Here is an 18,414-nt window from a genome sequence, read left to right on the forward strand (position 1 = left end):
TGTGCTGTGTTGGGTAACGCAGGGAGCAGTGCTGTGGCAACTGACTGAGTTGGTGTGGCTCTGGATCTGCTTCCTGACACCTTTTCTCTTCACCCTCTGGTTCATACTCGTCCCTTAGCCTTTCCTGCAGCCATTCCCTGCACTGCACACTTAGTATCAGCAAAAAGAAAAAAAAATATAGTGGTTTAAAGGGAGAAGACTAAAAAATATTAGTTGAAAGGCTGCTGGTGCTGTTGGCTCCTTAGAGGCTCATKTTCTCACCCTCCCACTGCCTCATGTGTCAGTCTTAAATTCAGCCCCTTGAGGAAGAGGAAGTGAGATTTTGGGGGTGTGCTGCTRGAGGCAGGAATGCTGGTTAAGAATCCGTGTGCAGGACTGCAAATATGTAACCCCTCTGTTTTAATGGATCCCAGGCATGTTTCAGGTATGTCAGGTATAACCAGTAACTCAATGGATGCAATTAGATGCAGGGACTGAGCACTCACTGAAATGCCTCAGGAGTTAATAACCTATAAATTGTCATGGTTCCTGCTTCCTACCAGAAATTCATTTCAATGAGCTGARAAAATCTTTGTAGTTAGATACTTGTCTTTATCAACAAAAAAATACTGGTTTTTTTTTAACCCTACCTGTAGTTCCACAGAGAATAATAATTTGCATTTTGATAATCTGTCTCCTTTCACCTGATTTTCCAGTCATTGAGTTGTTTTTCTGCTGACTGTAGCAGATGTACCTGCTTCTTCTCTTTATGCTTTCTTCTGTGTTAGAAATATAAAGTATTTCTCTACAGCAGAACAGAAAGATAATAGCAATTTAAAAATGGAAGGGGAGGAAGAACACAGGGTGTTAATACAAATTTTGTCCCTAAATTGAAAAAAATGCTTAATAAGTTTCAAAAGAAGAGGCAACTGCTGCATGGAGAGTGCTAAAATCCACACTTGTGTTGGATAGGCTGAAACACTTTGAAGGACCCATCAGCTCATAAGCTTTGGCATTTGAGCCAACATTTAATTTGTGCAGGCTGTATTATCTGTTGCATTTGCCTCTACAGTAAACAGASTCTGTATTGAGTTCATCAGCCAGTGTTATGTTTTTCTCAGAAATTTCTGCATTTTCAAATAAAGTTGGCTTCTGTTGTTTGTCATTTTAAACTTTCAAATGTTAGACACTGAAATGTGAAATCTCCCCGTATGTTTGTAGTGGTTACTATTGTGCCTGAGGATTTAAATTTTTTTTTCCCTTTTTATTTAAGTCACATACTTCTCTGGCCTCTGTTTCTCTCCTTTTTTCCTCTATTATTCACTGTATATTCTCTCTTCATTTTGTTTTGCCCTCAGAAGTGAGGACCACTGCTAACTGCTGCACAAGTAAGTGTTTCAGCTGCTAGGCTTTGACAGGAAATGTAATAGTAAGAGCTTTCCGCAGAGCAAGGAGGTCATAACTTCCTTCCTTTGGTCTTCCCTCCTTCAAAAAGACTGCCATCTAAAAGATCCATCCACGTCTCTGGGTTTTGAGGTCCTGAAACACTTCAGTAATTGCTCTGGTTAAAAGTTGAATTTCATTTAAAGCATATTTGCAGTAATCACATTGAAGTTTTGAATACTTGCATGATTTTAAAAATTCATTTCTATGGCTGCTTGTATTTCAGAAATGAAGTTTTTTATTTCCTGAATTTTCTATTTGTTAATAAAYATGGAACTGCTGCTTGTATTTTAGTGCTTCTGTCATTAATCTATTTAGTAAGCAGCCCTGGAGAATAACAGGCATATCCTAATGAATCAAAAGTACTTTTATGTTGTAATTTCAGTGGTTTAATGTAGTACATGTAATTTCTAATGCACTATATAAAATTGAGTTATTGAAGTATGTAAATAAATATTTCCACAGAATAATTCCATATATCTAAAAACTTTAGGGAAAAAAGGTCAGCAGCCAGCCCTTCTTCCCTGGTTGTCTTTTAACAAAGGTGCTGGTTTAGTAAGCTCAGATTTTTGTGATTTTGTTGATTTTATTACTCAAGTCTGAGAAAATGTGGTGTTGCATAGTTTGTGCACTGCAAGATCTTAGTAGGTCAGTTAAAGGGAGAGAGAGAGCCCACGGTGTCAGCTTTATATTTGGATTGCCTGTCCCTTTACGGTTGAAGCTTATGCWGTCTAGGTGAGTATTGAGGAATTCCTTAGTTTTGCACAGAGGGCTAGGAATTGCTTTATTTTTGAGTTAATAATTGAGACTGACACTGCCAAAGAAAACTGTTYTGTTTTAGAAGAAAAGTTTAACAAGTAGGAGAGGAGGAAGCAGGGAAGTGCCAAGTCCTGAGTCCTCAGAGGAAAGCTGTGGAAGATGTTGGAAGAGAATCCCAGCATCTTTCTGTTCCTTGCTGTAAACCTTACACAGTGTTCATTTTTCCCCACTTTATGTGCCTTCTTTTTGCTGATATTGCTGATATTTTATTTTCTCCCTCTAGAAATTTTCCCCTGAGCCTGTTAGGATTATTAAAGTTGAAAAATCCCCCAAACTGTAAGCCGCATGTTAAATTTGGATCAGGCRTGGCACACATAAAGTTCTTGGACCAGAACTGTAGCTGAAACTTCATGCTTGTGAGAGAAATAAACAAAATCTTCTTAATAAGTTATGAAATAAGTTGTCAGGTCAGAATCAGTGAAATGCAGTTTTGAAAAATCAGAATTTGAAGTTGTTTGACTTYTGAAACACAGCTTGTAGTATGAAATAAATGAAATTCCCACAGGATCAGGCATGTTATGATAGTGTAAGTACTGGTTTATCATTTCTCATGTATTTAGGCTGTTTAACAGTATTATGACTTTAAAATTCTCTGCCTGATGTGTGGGTACACATTTACAGRTACAGAGAAAAGATATACTGAAGTTTAGCAAAGAAAGTTAAAGTTGAGAGCAATGTCTTTTGAGGACATTGGGTAATAAAAATAATTAAGAACACTTAAAAATTATTTTGCACATGTATGTGCATGCACACACAGACATAAAAATCTCTTTATATATAAGCAAAGCTTGAAGATGTGGATTTACAGAAGAGAGGCATACCTATCTCTCCATATTTCTGTGGAAATCTTTATTGTAACACTCCACTGGAGTTACTGGTAGTCTTATAGTGCTGTATTAAACAATGGAAAAAACACGTATTTGAGATGGGACAATTTTTTTTTACCTAACAGATTTAAGTCCGGCATGGAAAGTAGGGAGTTGAATCTGTCATTTAGAATCTGATAGATGATTTTTGTCCTCCTGCTATGGATTCAGTCTCTTTTTCTTTTTTTCAAGAAAAGTTATAGTACTACAATACAGCCCTAGTCTCTGAAGTTAAAAAAAAAAAAAAAAAAAGAGGTTATTCAAAATACCATACATGTTCTTTTTTCTTTTTTATCCTTGATCCTGTTTCTTCTCACCTTTTATTCTGCTTTTCTTTTGAAGTCTGTCCTTTCTGTGGTCATTTTTTTTTTAAAGTAGCTAGTCATTTCACTCACAGAGCAAAATCCTAACATTTTTATTTTGTCTTCTGTAAACAGAGAGGCTCTAAATGCACGTGGGTGCTCACCCTGTCCCTTCACTTTAGCACAGAGCCAGTTGTTCATCTCTTGTCCTGACTCTGTAGCTGAAGAAGGCTACACATATTGAATAAACTACACCTATTGTTCAAATCTGATTGATCTGGAGTTTGGGTGTTACTTGGCCAATAAAGAGAATGAATTTTATTTTTTCCATGAGGATAATAATTTTCTGTGAAGGAGGACACAATGTCATTTTCCCACTGTCAGTGCCCCCATTTTGTTCTCCCTTCTGCTGAGTTGAGGTCTGTAAGTGCAAAGAGAGAGAACTTTCCTGGAGGTGTTTGAGTGGTGGAGCAAGCAGGGAGCTCCTCACCAGGGACACTGACTGATGCAGCAAGAGCTCCAGGAGAGAACATCCCAGCTCACAGACAAGGATCACAGCAGGATGTGATTTGGAGCTTGCTAATCCTTTGGTTTGTCCCTGCCCTTGGCCTGACTGGTGTCAAAGGATGGGGCCAAAATGTTCAGGAGACTTACCCCACACAGCACTGATCTCTGCCTGCTTGCTAATAAATACTGTCATTWAGTATTAATTAGGTATTTTAAGCAGTAGATGGCCTTCTCCTAAAGGACACAAAGAATAGAAGAAAATGTACATATGCCTTAAATATTTTGATGTGGGGTGACAAGTTAGAAGTGAGCTAAAGAAYAAAGGATAACTTCATGCCCACTGTGAACACTTTAAAATGCACTTGAGGGATCAGTGTAAGGTCTGTGTGAAGATGTGAACATGCAACAAACAATGTGGCTCAGTTGCTCTGAATTGATAATGCAGTCTCTGTACACACAAATGCAGTTTCTGTACACACACGCACAGTTTGTGGTACATTCGTATCCATCCCCTGACCTTGTGGTGCATGTGGTGTGAGGAAGGCCACTTGTGTAACTCCCTGAGTCGTACAGGAGGCTGTGCTCTCCTTCTGGAGCTCTCTTTTTCATTTCCCAGTTAGCAAGACCAGTTAGTTTCCCAGTTTCCCAGTTAGTTCCTCTGGGCATTGGCCTTCTTCATGTCGGATCTCATTCTGTACAATACAAAACAGAAAATCTTGCCCCAGTCAAGGATTCAAGAAGTGATGAGCTTGCTGTAAAGTATCTTTAATACCTAGGAAATGTTGCTTTGTGTGTTGTAATGTCATCACTGTTAAAAAACAATAAAACAAACAAAACAAAACTTTAAAAACTCCAAACACCAAAACTACCCCAGTCACTCTCCTTTTACAGACTTGGGGATGATGTCATGTAAGTCAGAAGTCCATTTCTGTAAAWGAGCAGCACATTTGTGTCTCAATGTTTATTAATTCATGTGGAGAACACAAATAGAGGTAGCAACATTGTCTTTTTAGTCTGCCAGCTTGTTAGCTGAGCTGTTAGCCTCAAGTTTTATATCCACAAGATCTACTCTAAGATTTACAGCCATAATCTTCTTGCAGTGCTGTTCCAAAGGCATCACTATTAACACTGAATCACAGGCAGTGAAAAAACRTACTGAGAAGTTCACTGCAGACACCCAAAGTCAAAGGATCCAGAGAAAGACTAAGGAAATGCAGAAATAAAAGAGCTTAAGCAGAAGTGAGCTAAAAGCAGAAGTTTAAAAGGAAAGTTTCCATGACCCTTTGAAGAGAAGCAGCATATTGCAATGTGCTTTAAGCCCTGTAAACAGGGTATGTGGTTTCCTTCTGAACATTTGGGTTTAGAAGCTAATGCTACTTTTAACAAGTGTTGGACTTTATTTTTTAGAGTTGTTTCAGGAACAGTGGTTTTCTTAATTGGAGAAATGGACAACTTGTTCTTGGAGGCAGTGTGGGGTCAAAATCCAGATCTCTGTGCTTCAACTGCACAGAACAGAGAACTGGGACAAGATAACTGAGAGCTTTAACTCAAAAATGCATGACTCTTCAAGTTGGTTATCTGTAGCTATTTCCCCTCCCTCAGCTTCTCCTGCCTGTCCAGCAAAGATGCTCTATCAACTCACAAGATGGGCACTAAAGTGCTGCAAAGTGCAGCTTTCTTTGTTAAAGAGTCATCAACATCTTACCTTAATGTGCTTTAGTTTTATGTTTGCTTTTTAAATCAGAAGTGTGAAACTTGCAAAATTAATAAAAACAAACCATAACTAAGTGAGCAGCTGTGTAGGAAGGAGATCGTTCTCTGCACATGTGCTTAACATGAAGAAATCCTGCCTGTTTTTTATCTGTATCTGATAATTGCTAACTTTCCTGAAAGCAGTTACAATCAGCTGTCAATAACAACAAAAAAAAACCTACCCAAACCCTCCCAAACACAATACCCACCCCCCMAAAAAAAACCAGTAAAAATTAAAATGTTAGAAGTAAAACTTTTTAATAATTAAATAGCTAAAGACTATTATTAAAAAGAAGTTGTCCTCATATCTGTGTCCTTCCCAAGCTACCATTTACCCCAATTCCCCTGAATTCTATCATGTAGCAAGCTGTTTGTGGCAGAGAATTAAGCATGACTTGCTTGTCACTGGATGTGATACTTCCCTTCCCTCCCTCTCCACCCTGCAGCAGAAACGATGGAGATTTAACTCGACCAAATCAAAACCAGCTTCCAGAAAACAAATATTTTTTTTTAAATTGTTTTCATAATCATGCAATGGTTTAGATTACATTTCTTAATGAATCTTTTTAATATAATGTGTAACTCTGGAAAACATTTAAAACCTGATTTTATTGGTCTCTTTGAAGGGCATTAGGACTGTTTAGTCTGATAGACAGTCTGTGGCCTCCAGTAGTGCCTGTAAAAGTTCCCGGACAAAGTCAAGAGTCTGACATGGTAAGTTTTGTTATTATAGATATGAACACTTTCATTCACAACTAGTATTTTTGGTGGTGGTATAATCATGTTTACTCTGGGAATCAAGATTCTCTCCTTTTTTACCTACCAAGTTTCATTTTACTGATTCTGACAACCTCCCAGGCTAACCTGAAGCCCTCTGGATCAGCAAAATCTTYCCAAAATGATGCATTTAGCCCCTTRCGAATCMTCTAGAGGTAGAATTATCAGATGTCCAKACAAATTCTTCCTCTCTTCTTTCAGGAGTAAAGAGATACTAGGTATCATGGAGCCTGCTGAGAAATCTGCATACAAGGATATTATCTCATTCTTTGGAAGCACTTTTTAGCCTTAGGTTCAAAAGCACTTTTCTGAAGATTGACTTCTGTGAAGATTGACTGCTGGAATTAGGTCTCTTACTAGTTAGGATGACTTTGACTGATACTTTGATTTCATGTGAGGTCAGAAGAACGAACACAGATGTAATTACTAAAAATTAATTAATATATCTAGGGGGTGGGGGAGTATAGAAATGGATTTAAAGTATGTTAATATGCATTTGCAAAGCTAAAATCCCATCTGTAATTTTACTTCAGTTGGCTTTTGTCTTTGAAAAAGAGTTCTGTCCTGTCAAGACATTTTGGTAATACGAGATCATTTGACAAGCTTCTGGGTAGCCAGGCTTGGGCTTTCTTGCTGTGCTTGTTTAGGCTGTTCTTTGGGGAAGAAGTTTGTGGTATTAAAATTTTGATTTTAATAGAAGAGTCAATATGGAAAGAAAAAGAAGACAAAAAAAAGAGCTGGAAATAAACAAGTTTCAAAACCAGGCAATATTGAAGATGGATATTGCTAGTTATTTATAAAGTCCAGGAACCTTTTCTCTGGAATGCAGAGTGTTCTTTGCATTGTCCAGGGGTTTATATTGAAGAATAAAAAGCTCAGACCTCAGTTATAAATAAAATCAAGACTGAAAGTGAGTGAAATAGCTGTGCTCTCTTGGACTCTTCCTTTCATCTAGACATTTTGGAAGTCTCAAAGGGATGGATGGGTTTGTGCATTAAAATGATGTGGGCAACAGAATCGACATCTCTATGGCTGGGGCAAAGCTCTTAAGTGTTGTTTAGCATTGTTATGACTCTTGTTATTTCTTAATTTATTTTATTAGTAATCCAAAAATGGGGGAAACCTTCCATAATCATGTAATTTACACTTCTTGAAATAATAGTAAYTCCACAAAGAATCACAACTTGCATTCTGATGCTACACATTTTTGGCTGGGTGGAGTTCTTTCAATTGAGTTACATTTTTCTTGATGCAAACAGTATAGTTTTATGCACAATTTTGTGGAAGCAGTTTTATACATAGATACATAAATAATATTGCCAGCATGATGATAATATTGTTGGGAAGAAATCTGTGGAACTGCTTCATTTTGAGCCATATGTATATTCAAATACCTTCTTTAATGCTGTCAGAGACAAATAGAGTTTGGGTATCAGCTTCCTTTACTTTTATTTTTCTTTAAGCAGATTCTTTTTAATGGGTGGGCAACTGTCTTTAGTAGATTCATATTTCTTCTATTAAATTAAATTTTTTATTAACAACAAATGCTGGTAAAAGAATATTTTACCATATTTGCTATAAAAATTATCTTCAAGCATTGTCTTTTCTTTTCTGAGAAGTCTTTCCAGCTTGGGACTTCTCTAAGTGGTGATTGATAAAGTTGTTACGTCATGGTACTTTTTAAGGGGAAAAGAAAAATCTGGCATACCACAAAGGGAGCAGTTCTTGCAGCTCTTGCATTCCTGTTCTTCATTATCTCCTTCTGCTGTCCTGGATTTAATTTGGCAGCTTTAAAAGTTCGGCAGCTGTTTACTATCACAAAAACCCACCCACATGCAAAAGTCCCCAAATCTCAGAAAAATTATGGATGTTAAAAAAAAAAAAAAATTACTAACCAACRCACTCCTACCACGTAATAAAAATACGCAAAACAACAAAAAGCACCTTGAAATAGTCACTGTGTTTGCCAAGTGTGCCAAGTTATGAGTTGTTTTTGTGATGAGGGTCAATGTCAGATTATGGAAAGAATGWTACACACAAGCTGATTTCACTTATAACTTGTGAATGTTGGTTTATTAACTCAGCATCTACATCAGAGTCCTTGTTRTTAACCATATAATTTTGTTTCCCCATCCATCTTAAAATGTAAATTGTTTTRTTCATTTTGCCTATAATTGTAAAACTTGACGGGCCAAATTGAAATGCCTTTTTAATGGTCACATTTCTTTTTCTTACTTCTTAATAGATGACAACTAATATTCCTCCTCCCAGCTTCTGTTACATTCTTACTGTTCAGTCTGGTGAAATACATGTGGAAGTGGATGAGGAAGAACAGATTTCTAATTTGTACCAGCCACCAGCTGTTCATGGTCTAAAGGAAATTCTTCGGGTAATCTGCTTTACAAATCAGATAACAAATACATTTTACCACTGGATTTCTGGTATCATGGCTGTCTCATTCCAAATTTCTGTGCTATTTTCAGATCAGTGGTTGCAATGAGCGGTGTAGCTTCTGGGCCCAAGTGCTCTATCAAAGGCTGCAGGTAATCGTTTTACTTTGCAATGAATTCATAAAATTAAATCAGCATAATGTTTATGTGAAGAAACGTTCATCTTGTCTAGGGGTAACCCCAATTCCAGGATTATCTTTGAGAGCTGTGTGGGCAGAATGATCATCATGTCTAAAATGCTTGTGAAAGGGTAAAACCAACTGCATCTCCAGTTTCAGTGCCATTCGGACTAGACAGCGAATTATCCCTTGAATCAATTGCTGTCTAACCATAGAGAATACTGYGCCCTGGAGAGGGAGCAGGAAGTTAGTGGAGGCTCAGTTTATAGCTAAATGCTCTCCTTAGGAACATAGCGAGAAGCTCCCAGTCAGTTGGATGTTGGGGGATACAGTGGAACAGATGATGGTTATATAAAAATACAGTTTTGCTCTCTTCATGCAAGTGTGTGGGTGATCTTCATTGGCTTCCATAAAAACCCCTCAGGCAAATTTGGCTTTTATGATACAGTAAGAAGTAAAAGGGAGGAACTCTTAGGTAAATACATCTGCCATCCTTACTATGCAGGAAAGCTTATAATTACGTTTTATTTGTTTCTGAATGATACTGCAATGTTCTTTCAAAATGTTACTAACTCCCTTAGTAGTTAAAGGAATTTTTTGTTGCTGATTTATTTATTTTTTCCTGGCGACTGCATCCTCAGTACAGCCAGCACTGAGTTCTAGCAGAGAATAATTTGCAATTGTCCATCAGCTCCACAAGAAACAAAGTGTGAATCAAAGCATATGAACCAAAGACAAAGAAATTCCAGAACGGCCAGCAAAATAGCTGGAGATGCTTCCCACAAGTTTGAGACATAAATTTAATTTAGGTCTTGCCCTTTTGCTTCAAAAGCCAATGAGTTATGGTTTAATTTTTAGGCAGGGAGTGCTTTTAACTACCGAGATGAGGGATATCTCTTGTATTTTCTCCATGCTAACTGAGAATGCAACAGAGCATTTGCAAACATGAAATTAGGGCTAGCTGGATGGGATCTTTAGTGTGCCAGCAGAAAGATGGACACACGCATAAATTCCTATTTCCAAGAAACCTCTTCTACTGAAAATGAAAATAAAATTGCGGACTAGGGGCATCCTAGCCAAACAGTTTGAATTCAGGAATGWCTACATCTGAAATTCTGATGTGGGTTATCAGTATTCTTGTGTAAAAGCACTTCATCACTGAATTAGAGAAAAGATGAAGCATGCAGGAACAGATGTGATTTTGAAGAATGGAATATTGAGTAGCAGAAAAGAAGGACTGGTTTTTTTTCTTGCTACTAGGAAGTTTATTAGGTCTTTTTTTAATGGCTATTCACTTGCTGAACTGTAAGCACTAAATTTTTATAAGTGAACAACATGAGTGCTCATAACTTTTTGTAAGTAATGATGGAAAAGCAATAGAAGATATTCTTCTTATGATTAACTTTCTGGATAACTGCTCTAGGAATGTAAAGAGATTAACCTGCTGTTAGTGTATTACCTGCCTAGTCCTCCCAGAGATCATGAACAGCAGCTTGTATCCTGCAGTTGCCTGTGTCAAGAGGTCATACCCTTCACATGCAAAATCACCAAGTTGTAATAAGTGAGGAAGGGACCCTGATTTGGTTTGTTTTGCAGATTTTTACTACTACTACTATTACTATTATTATTATTATTATTATTATTATTATTATTATTATTATTATTATTATTATTTATAATTGTTGATAAATAATCTGCTAAATGAACTAATTCAGATGTACTTTAAAAAGCAGTATTTACTCTCTGTAGCTATAGTATTAAGTACTTAAATTATTATGACTTAATTTGAGTGAAGGAGGAATGGAAATATGTTTTTATTATTGCTCAGAATCCAAACTGTGGTTCAGAAGGAATATGAGGAAATATATTCCATCTGYGGTTAAGGAGCTGTCCTTCCTTATAACTCAATCCTGCTGCTAGAATTTGTCTGTTGTGTCCTCTCTGTTCAGAACAAATTGTCACACATAGCAAGATGATGATTTTATATTAACTTGTGATTTTTTTTTTTTTGCTGTTATTATTATTTACTTTTTGGATGATTTTTCTGAAAGCCAGCTCTTAATGTGTTAGTCATTCTCAAGGGACAGATGTAAAAATTCTTTCTTTGAAGCTGTCCTAGCATTATCTATGCCGAGGCGGTGCCCAAATGTATGTAGTTACTAGGCAAAAAAAACAACATCAATGCAATAGGCAGCATATGTTGTATTAAGGCATAACTGTGATCTCCAAGTTGTGAATTTKCCCAGTCACTATTTACCTCATTTGCTCTAAGAGCTGCAAGCATGAACAGAAAGCTCAGTTTAGTGTGGCTGATGGTTTCAAGGTTAGAATTCAACCAAAGAAAAAAAAACAGGGGTTCTCGTTGCATTACCTTATGCTAGAGACATTCAGCTTTGAGAGTAAAATGCTATGTGTCTTTCCAGTCATTTCTTTATTTAATTTTCAGTTAGATGTTTTAACCTTTAATTTTTGATCAGCAGACTGATTAAAAAGAGTGACAAAAACATTTTAAATTAATGAAGTACTTTAATCTTAGATATTTTAAAGTATTAGAATCTGAAAATTTGCAAGTTGCTTTTACTGGTAAATATGGAATATGCTTTGATATGATGTACTTAAACCTATCTTGGGCAGAAAACTTATACTTTCATTGCAGATTCCTATATCTCTTACTTAGGAGTTATCTACTTCCTTAATTTTATGCATCATTGGAATATTTAGAGACATTTCTTCAACTGAAAGAAAAAGCTCCAACTTTGCAACTTAGTTATGCTTGGCAATCTGACAACACCTAGAAAATGTGCCTATGGAGGAATAATATTAGTAGTAGCAATGCTCTTTCCATATTTTTTAAAGGCAAAAATTATTTAAGTTTTAATAAAACCATCCAATTAACTTTTTTTATTTACACCATAWATATGATATAAATATATAATGCATGCTTATTATAAAATATATTTTCAAATCCCATGTGCAGTCTAAGTAAATKATGATGAAGTGTGATGGTTGATTGAGGTAAAGCCAAGAGTCCAGAGAGTCAACCTTGGAAAGTTAATTTAAGGTAGAGATTTTAAGGTTAATGTCTACAGTAAGGAATATCAAAAACTTGTAGTAAAGCTTTGACTCATTATTCTGTACTAGCCCTAAATGTAGTACTTGCTGTCAGTTTTATGAGTTATTTAAAATATGAGGATGTTTAGTCTTTCCTTTTACTACAAAAATGTAACAAATGCAGTCCAATTTTGTCTTTTTTTTTTATTAATCATAGACAAAACACAGTATTCCTATAGATCAAAGAGAGATTTTGTTGTTTGTGACTGACTCCACATTGCAAAATGTGGTCCCTGGGATTCCAAAAATTGTTGCTGTGTCCGTCACTGCATCGTGTGTTCTCAGAAGGGAAATCATGGAAGCCCTCAGTGCTGGCTCACGACTTGTCTTCTTCAAGGATGCTCTGTGGGGGAATGGTAAGCTTTGCACGTGGTTTTGAAGTAGTTGGAGTCCCACAGAAATAGCACCCTCATCTATGACACCACAATATGTGGCCTCCAAAGACTTTCATTATCAGATGAAGATGAGACTTTGCAAGTTTGGGATGAGAAATTTGAAAAGGGTTGCCATTAGAACTTCCCTGTAAGGTTTCTTTTTCTGTGTTTTTGGCTTGATCTCCATAGTGAATGAGAAACTCAGTGATGTTGTTGTATGTCCACCAGTATGACTGTCAGTCTTGTCTGATGACTGTTGAATCTGGTGACCAGTGTCAGTCAAATTTGCAAGCTGACAGAAGGCTYAAAAATAATAAGAAACCTGCACATCCGTGGATACAGAAATTTTGTAAGCTCTCCTAAACCATTTTAGCTGCAAGCCTTCACCCCCCAGACGCATAATGAAATTACAGTTGTTCACTTTACTTTCATTTTTAGTCACTCTTTTTTGAGGTTCAGGTTTGGTTCTGTGTGGTGACTGCATGGATACTTCTCATCTCACACCTTCAGTCACTTCCAAAATGTAAGTGAACTGGAAGTACAAGGCTGTGCAAAAAGCTTTGTGTCCTGCAGCAAAAAATCTCTGCTTTGGAGAATAAAGCTTTGCATGCACTTATTCTTTSTAATCTTTGAAACAATGTAGGACCACCTGAAGGGGTGCCCAAGCTTATTACCAGGGAAGACTGTAAGCTGTTTGCAGGGAGCAAGATGTGATGCAGTCTGGATGGCATCAGACTCTCTTCTGGCAWGCTCAATTTTTTTAATTTCTATGTCTTCAAATTCAGGAAACTTCTTCTTTTTCCCAGGAGTTGCAAAGCATAACGAGAGCGTGATACATATATCGCTGAAAGCAAAATGTTTTGTCATTGAGAAAACCTGATGGAGTCTATTCATCTGTTGGGTAGCTGGCAGAGATTGCTGTCTTCATTGGCCGTGACAATTAACATGGTCACCTTTTTCCTTGTTACTGTACTGAGCTGAAATGTCTCTTTTGGCAGGTAGGATTATTTGTGTTGAACGTACTGTTCTCCTGTTACAAAAGCCTCTTTTGTGCTCGGCTGCCGGTGCTGACCTCAGTGAGCTGACTGGCCCTGTCAGACTCGATGAGCTGGATTCTACAACACAGGCCAACTCCGTTTGTGCTCTCAGAGGTTCGTGTGGCCTTGCCTGAAATGAATGCGGTTAATTATTTGTGCTCACTTTAATCTTTTGTGTCTTTATATTGATTTCTTGCACAAACAGCGCGGAGGGATAAAAAAAGCACAGCATTGCTGTGGGTCATTAGGATATTTAAGATTTTATGCTGCTTTGTGGGYTCTGTTTGCCTTTAGCTGGCCAAGCTCTGCTCCCACTCACTCATACCCCAGAATAAATGTTTAATGCACAATCTGTTTCATTATATTCCTTCCTTCACTGTCTTCTTTCAGGATCCTTCTGTTCACACCAGCCTTRTTGATGTTGGCAGCAGTGACTTATACCAATATTTTTTAGGCAGATGGATAAGATATGTTACCCAGATCTTCASTGGAAGGGGTTAGTGACTGATTTCCCTGGAGCTTTGCTGCAGTAGGACAATTTATTATTTTACCATAGTAATTTAGCATAATGTGGCCAGTATTTTCTCACCAACTACTTTGGATCATAGCTTTGTCTAATATCTTGGTCTTACCACTAACCATGCAGAAACATTTCTTACAACATATTTTCTAGTGTTTCCAAATCATGCAGAAACATTTTCTACTGTGTGTTTTCTAATGCTTTGTCCAGACAGCTTCTTCAACCTCCCAGTTGTACAGTGCCTGTAGGAAAAAGTCCTTAAAGGCCCAACAACTCTGGCCTTTAAAAGCTATTTCCTTCCTAAATTTAACTCTTATTATTCCGGTAGCCCTTGTAGAAAATTCTTGATACAATTTTGCATTTACACCTTCAGGTATTCACTGGAGCATTTGAAACGAACTTTAAAATTACAACTAATAACTGTTTTCAAATCAATTCTTCAGCTATAATATGGACTGAGGATGAGAGTTTGAAACCAAGCAAAGCCTTTACTAAACATACCTGCTGCTATGGTAGGGCCACAACCTAGCAATGCCTCTGTGATTAATTACTGAGCACCTTGAAGTGACTAATGCTGAACAGTGCATAATGAAAACCAAGCACAACTAGAGGCACTTCACTCAAGGCCTTGGTTGTTATGGACATCTTKCATTGATATAGCTATTAGAAAGATACTTCTGTCAGTGGGTGTGAAATGCTTTTTGACTTTTCTTTTTAGCCTGTCCAGTAGTTATGCTAGGAATGGTCACTTCCCTGGTGTTAATTTTCTAAGTATGAGAAGTGCCCGTCTTCTTTTTTTCTTGTTGACAGTGTGCATAGTAGGATAAAGCAAACATTTCTCTGTCCTTTCTTTCTCCAGCAGAGCAAAGAAAGTACACCTTTGTGATCTGTTGTGTAAACAAGTACTTACTTTACACACATGGGAGATGTCATGCTTTGCCTGTACTGTATTAGAGACAGAAGAATAACAAAAGGAGAAATTAATCCTGCAGCCTAGTCTTGTTTAATCTGGAATTTGTGCAGGGTTGCTGTTATCAGTATGTTCCCACACCTGAATACCAAAACAGAGYATAAAGTATCTTCTTTATACCTATGCTACTGCAATATACAGATGCCAGCTCTCACTTTTGTGTGTACTGAAATAATTTAATAGCATTCTAGAGATATATTCACTGTTTTGGATTTCAATTAGTTAGTGTCTGCATCTTTCTGCTGAAGTAGATCTTTCTGCTCCATTATCTAGCTCTGGGATAAATGGAGTGTGTTGCTCTTCAACAGATGAGTGAAAACCTGTGGTTGCTTTCTAATGAAAAGTTTGTTCTTCATTGCAAGGTGAATCTGTGGGTTTTTCACCTGTGATCTTAGGGTTAACAGATTTATGGTAATTTCTGCCCTCTTTTTGCTGTATAGTAGTAGTCAGGATGACTTAAATGYTGGCAGTTCATATGGCACAGAATTGTTTCTCCTCTTAGTCATTATTTGAGCAAATTCTACTTAGTCTATACCACATATGATACGTGGGAATGTTACTTGATTAATGATATTTGCCTAAGTATATGACTCAACACCAGTGATTGAATTTTGACGTTGGATATTTTCATATTTAAGCCTTTACTCAGAGGTAGGGTTTTTTTTTTCCATTTTCCTCTTAATAGTGTGAGAAAAAAATGGGATCAATCAGCTTTCCTAGATTTAATTTTTTGATTAAATTTGTTGCCTTCCTTTCCTGTCCCATTAATCAGGGTAACTGATTGGGGAAAAAAAAATCCAAAGCAACGCTTCCAATTTTTAATGTTCCAACCAGTGTTCCTTTGCATTCCACATGGGAGACCTGTTTTTCCAGGTGTTGTCCTGTTGTCAATCTCTTCTTAATGGTGCCAGCCACAACCCATAAAAACAGACTAGAGGTAAAAATCGGCTGTGTGCATTTCCATTTAAAAGAAAGATCTTGGGAAAATATCCAGAAGTTTTGTGTATGTCAAGCAAAATCTAGAGTCTTGAAAAAGATGTGCAGCAGTTCAGCAGTTTAAATTTGAGAAATCATATTGCCTACAGGATGCACAAGACKGTCACTAGATCATGACACCTGCTGCTTGTTGAGTTGTTCTGACTTCAGTGATCTCTGGTGGTTTTCTCAAGGGAGCTGTACATTTTTATCAAAATAATCCTCAGCACTGCCACTCAGTTCGGTGTCATCTGCAAACTGAAGGTGGACTCGATGCAGATTATTGATAAAGGTATTAAACAGGGCTGGCCCCAATACTGAGCCTTAGGGAACACCACTGGTGACTGGCCACCAACTGGATTCAGTGTTCACATCATCCAAAGAGAAACATACCCATGGAAACTCCCAGTTTATCACAAACAGTGAAGAATCAAAATTACTCCTCTCCTCTAATCCTCTAAGAGTCCAGGAATTTAAATAGAATTGCTTATTTTGTGAGTGAAATGCTTGATGTTTTGTTGTACACTTGGAAATCAATTCATAAATGTATTTTGAGAAGCAGCTTTCCAGATCTTCAGACTTGCTGTCCTTTGAATTCCCAACGAAAACTACAGTGTTGTTGTTTAGGTGCAGATGCCTYCTTGCCCAGGAGAACCAGAAAAGCAAGGGATTAACACCCTGTCTTACAGTCCAGACACTGTAAATGCTCCATAGTCTCCAAGACTTTCTTCTATTGAATGTGGTGTAGAACTGTGAGCTTCTTGCTCAATAGGGGCTGGATGTTTTAGTCTGCAGTTCTGTTGTACTTAGTGAGGGTTTATTTTAGTGTAGTTTGATTCTCACAGGTGAATATTTTTCTCCATAAATAATGCTCATAATTTCAGCATATTGTTACCATAAAATATAATACACTCTTTATTGGTTTCTCATAAAATTCTGGATATATTTTTTCTTGCCAAAACTAGCGAGGCCCTTTTTATTAGTCCAAAGTATCTTTGGCATTCCTTTCTTACGCACACACTTAAGACTGTGAGCCAGATCTAATCTCTGTTAAATCAGTATAAATGAAGAATAACCCCATTGTTACTGGAATTTAATCTGGATTGTTGTTTTCTAAAGRGATTGGGACTTCTCATTCGTTTGTATTTTCTAAATATCAATATCAAGCTATTCAATCTGATGATTTTTATAGCTGTTTCTTGCCAAGAAAACATCTTGGCAGATCAGAGGACCTGAAAGAAAGCAAACAAGCAAAAACAAATCTGGAAAGGGATAAAATCCAAACCAAAAGAACTGAATCTGTTTGGAAAGTTAATTGTCAATTATCTACTTTCTGGTATTTTAAGAATGTAACACTCTGCTGTGYTTTTATCCCTTGTTGGAGGGACGAAGGAGGAAGGGAGTGCGATTGTTGGAAGAGCTGATTCTTGCACTGACAAGTCTTAAGCTRTGGGTCAGAAAGTCTCAAACCAGCTGAGAAGCCAAGAGTGCCTGTGTTTGCTGGCTTCACGTTGGCATTTTGTAAGAATTCCATGTTCTGCAGGTACCGTAGTTGGAGTTAATGAGAGCACTGCTTTCTCCTGGCCTACCTGCGACAGATGTGGCAATGGAAAGTTGGAACTGTGTCCCCAGGACAGGTGAGAGTCAGCATGCTCCAGAGCACTCCAGGTGTTTTGTAGGTGTAGCCATAACAGCAGTAGGTGATGCAATGATTCCTGCAGGCACAGGCTGCACTTTGCTCCTTCCTAGAACTAAGACGTAGTATTTTTATTGCTGATGAACTGATAAAACCTGCAAGGTTACATTAATTTAAATTAATTTATTAAGAAAGATACAAGTAGATATGAAATGGTTTGATTTTGCAGTTATTACTTATTTTTAAACCAATCTTRCTTATAAAGGTTTGATAGCCCACTGCATCATAATAGTACTTCTAATAAGTATGCACATAAACCACAGGTTTGACTTTTAACTTCCTTTAAAAGTAGCCATGTGTGTTTGTGTGTCTTGCCTTTTAGTCTGTGTAACCCAAATTCACCTCATTTTTATACTGGACTGTGATCTCTGCTGCAATTTATCTGAGTATGAAGGAGTTGCATTTCAGACCTATTAAATCAGTCACCTTCCTAAAAAAGATGTTGAATAATTCTGGCAGTATGTCTGTCCTGAATGTGAAGAGTGATCCTACAGGATCTACTTCCACCTGAAATGCTGAACCTGTGTGACACTGACATACTTCTGGAAAGCCTCCCCTGCAGCTGCCTAGCCGGCTTGTGCTTGCAGAGTCTGAGATACCTGATGGAATAAAAGAGAGGGAGGGAGGGAGGGAGGGAAGGAAAGGAAGGAAGGAAGGAAGGAAGGAAGGAAGGAAGGAAGGAAGGAAGGAAGGAAGGAAGGAAGGAAGGAAGGAAGG

General features: G+C 37.4%; 1 protein-coding gene across 1 annotated transcript in view; it reads left to right on the forward strand.

The window, feature by feature from the left end:
* The window catches only part of SPIDR (scaffold protein involved in DNA repair), a 194,349-nt gene that overhangs the window by 171,314 nt on the left and 4,621 nt on the right, over positions 1-18,414 (forward strand). Inside the window, exons 13-18 of the mRNA XM_057365036.1 lie at positions 6,295-6,382; positions 8,691-8,834; positions 8,929-8,988; positions 12,283-12,481; positions 13,498-13,650; positions 17,545-17,638. Of these exons, the coding sequence (XP_057221019.1) occupies positions 6,295-6,382; positions 8,691-8,834; positions 8,929-8,988; positions 12,283-12,481; positions 13,498-13,650; positions 17,545-17,638 (738 nt within the window). The remainder of the gene's footprint in view (positions 1-6,294; positions 6,383-8,690; positions 8,835-8,928; positions 8,989-12,282; positions 12,482-13,497; positions 13,651-17,544; positions 17,639-18,414) is intronic.

Source organism: Malurus melanocephalus, unplaced genomic scaffold (genome assembly GCF_030028575.1).
Source record: "Malurus melanocephalus ecotype Western Australia unplaced genomic scaffold, MMel_1.1 scaffold_46, whole genome shotgun sequence".
In the NCBI taxonomy this organism is placed as follows: Eukaryota; Metazoa; Chordata; class Aves; order Passeriformes; family Maluridae; genus Malurus; species Malurus melanocephalus.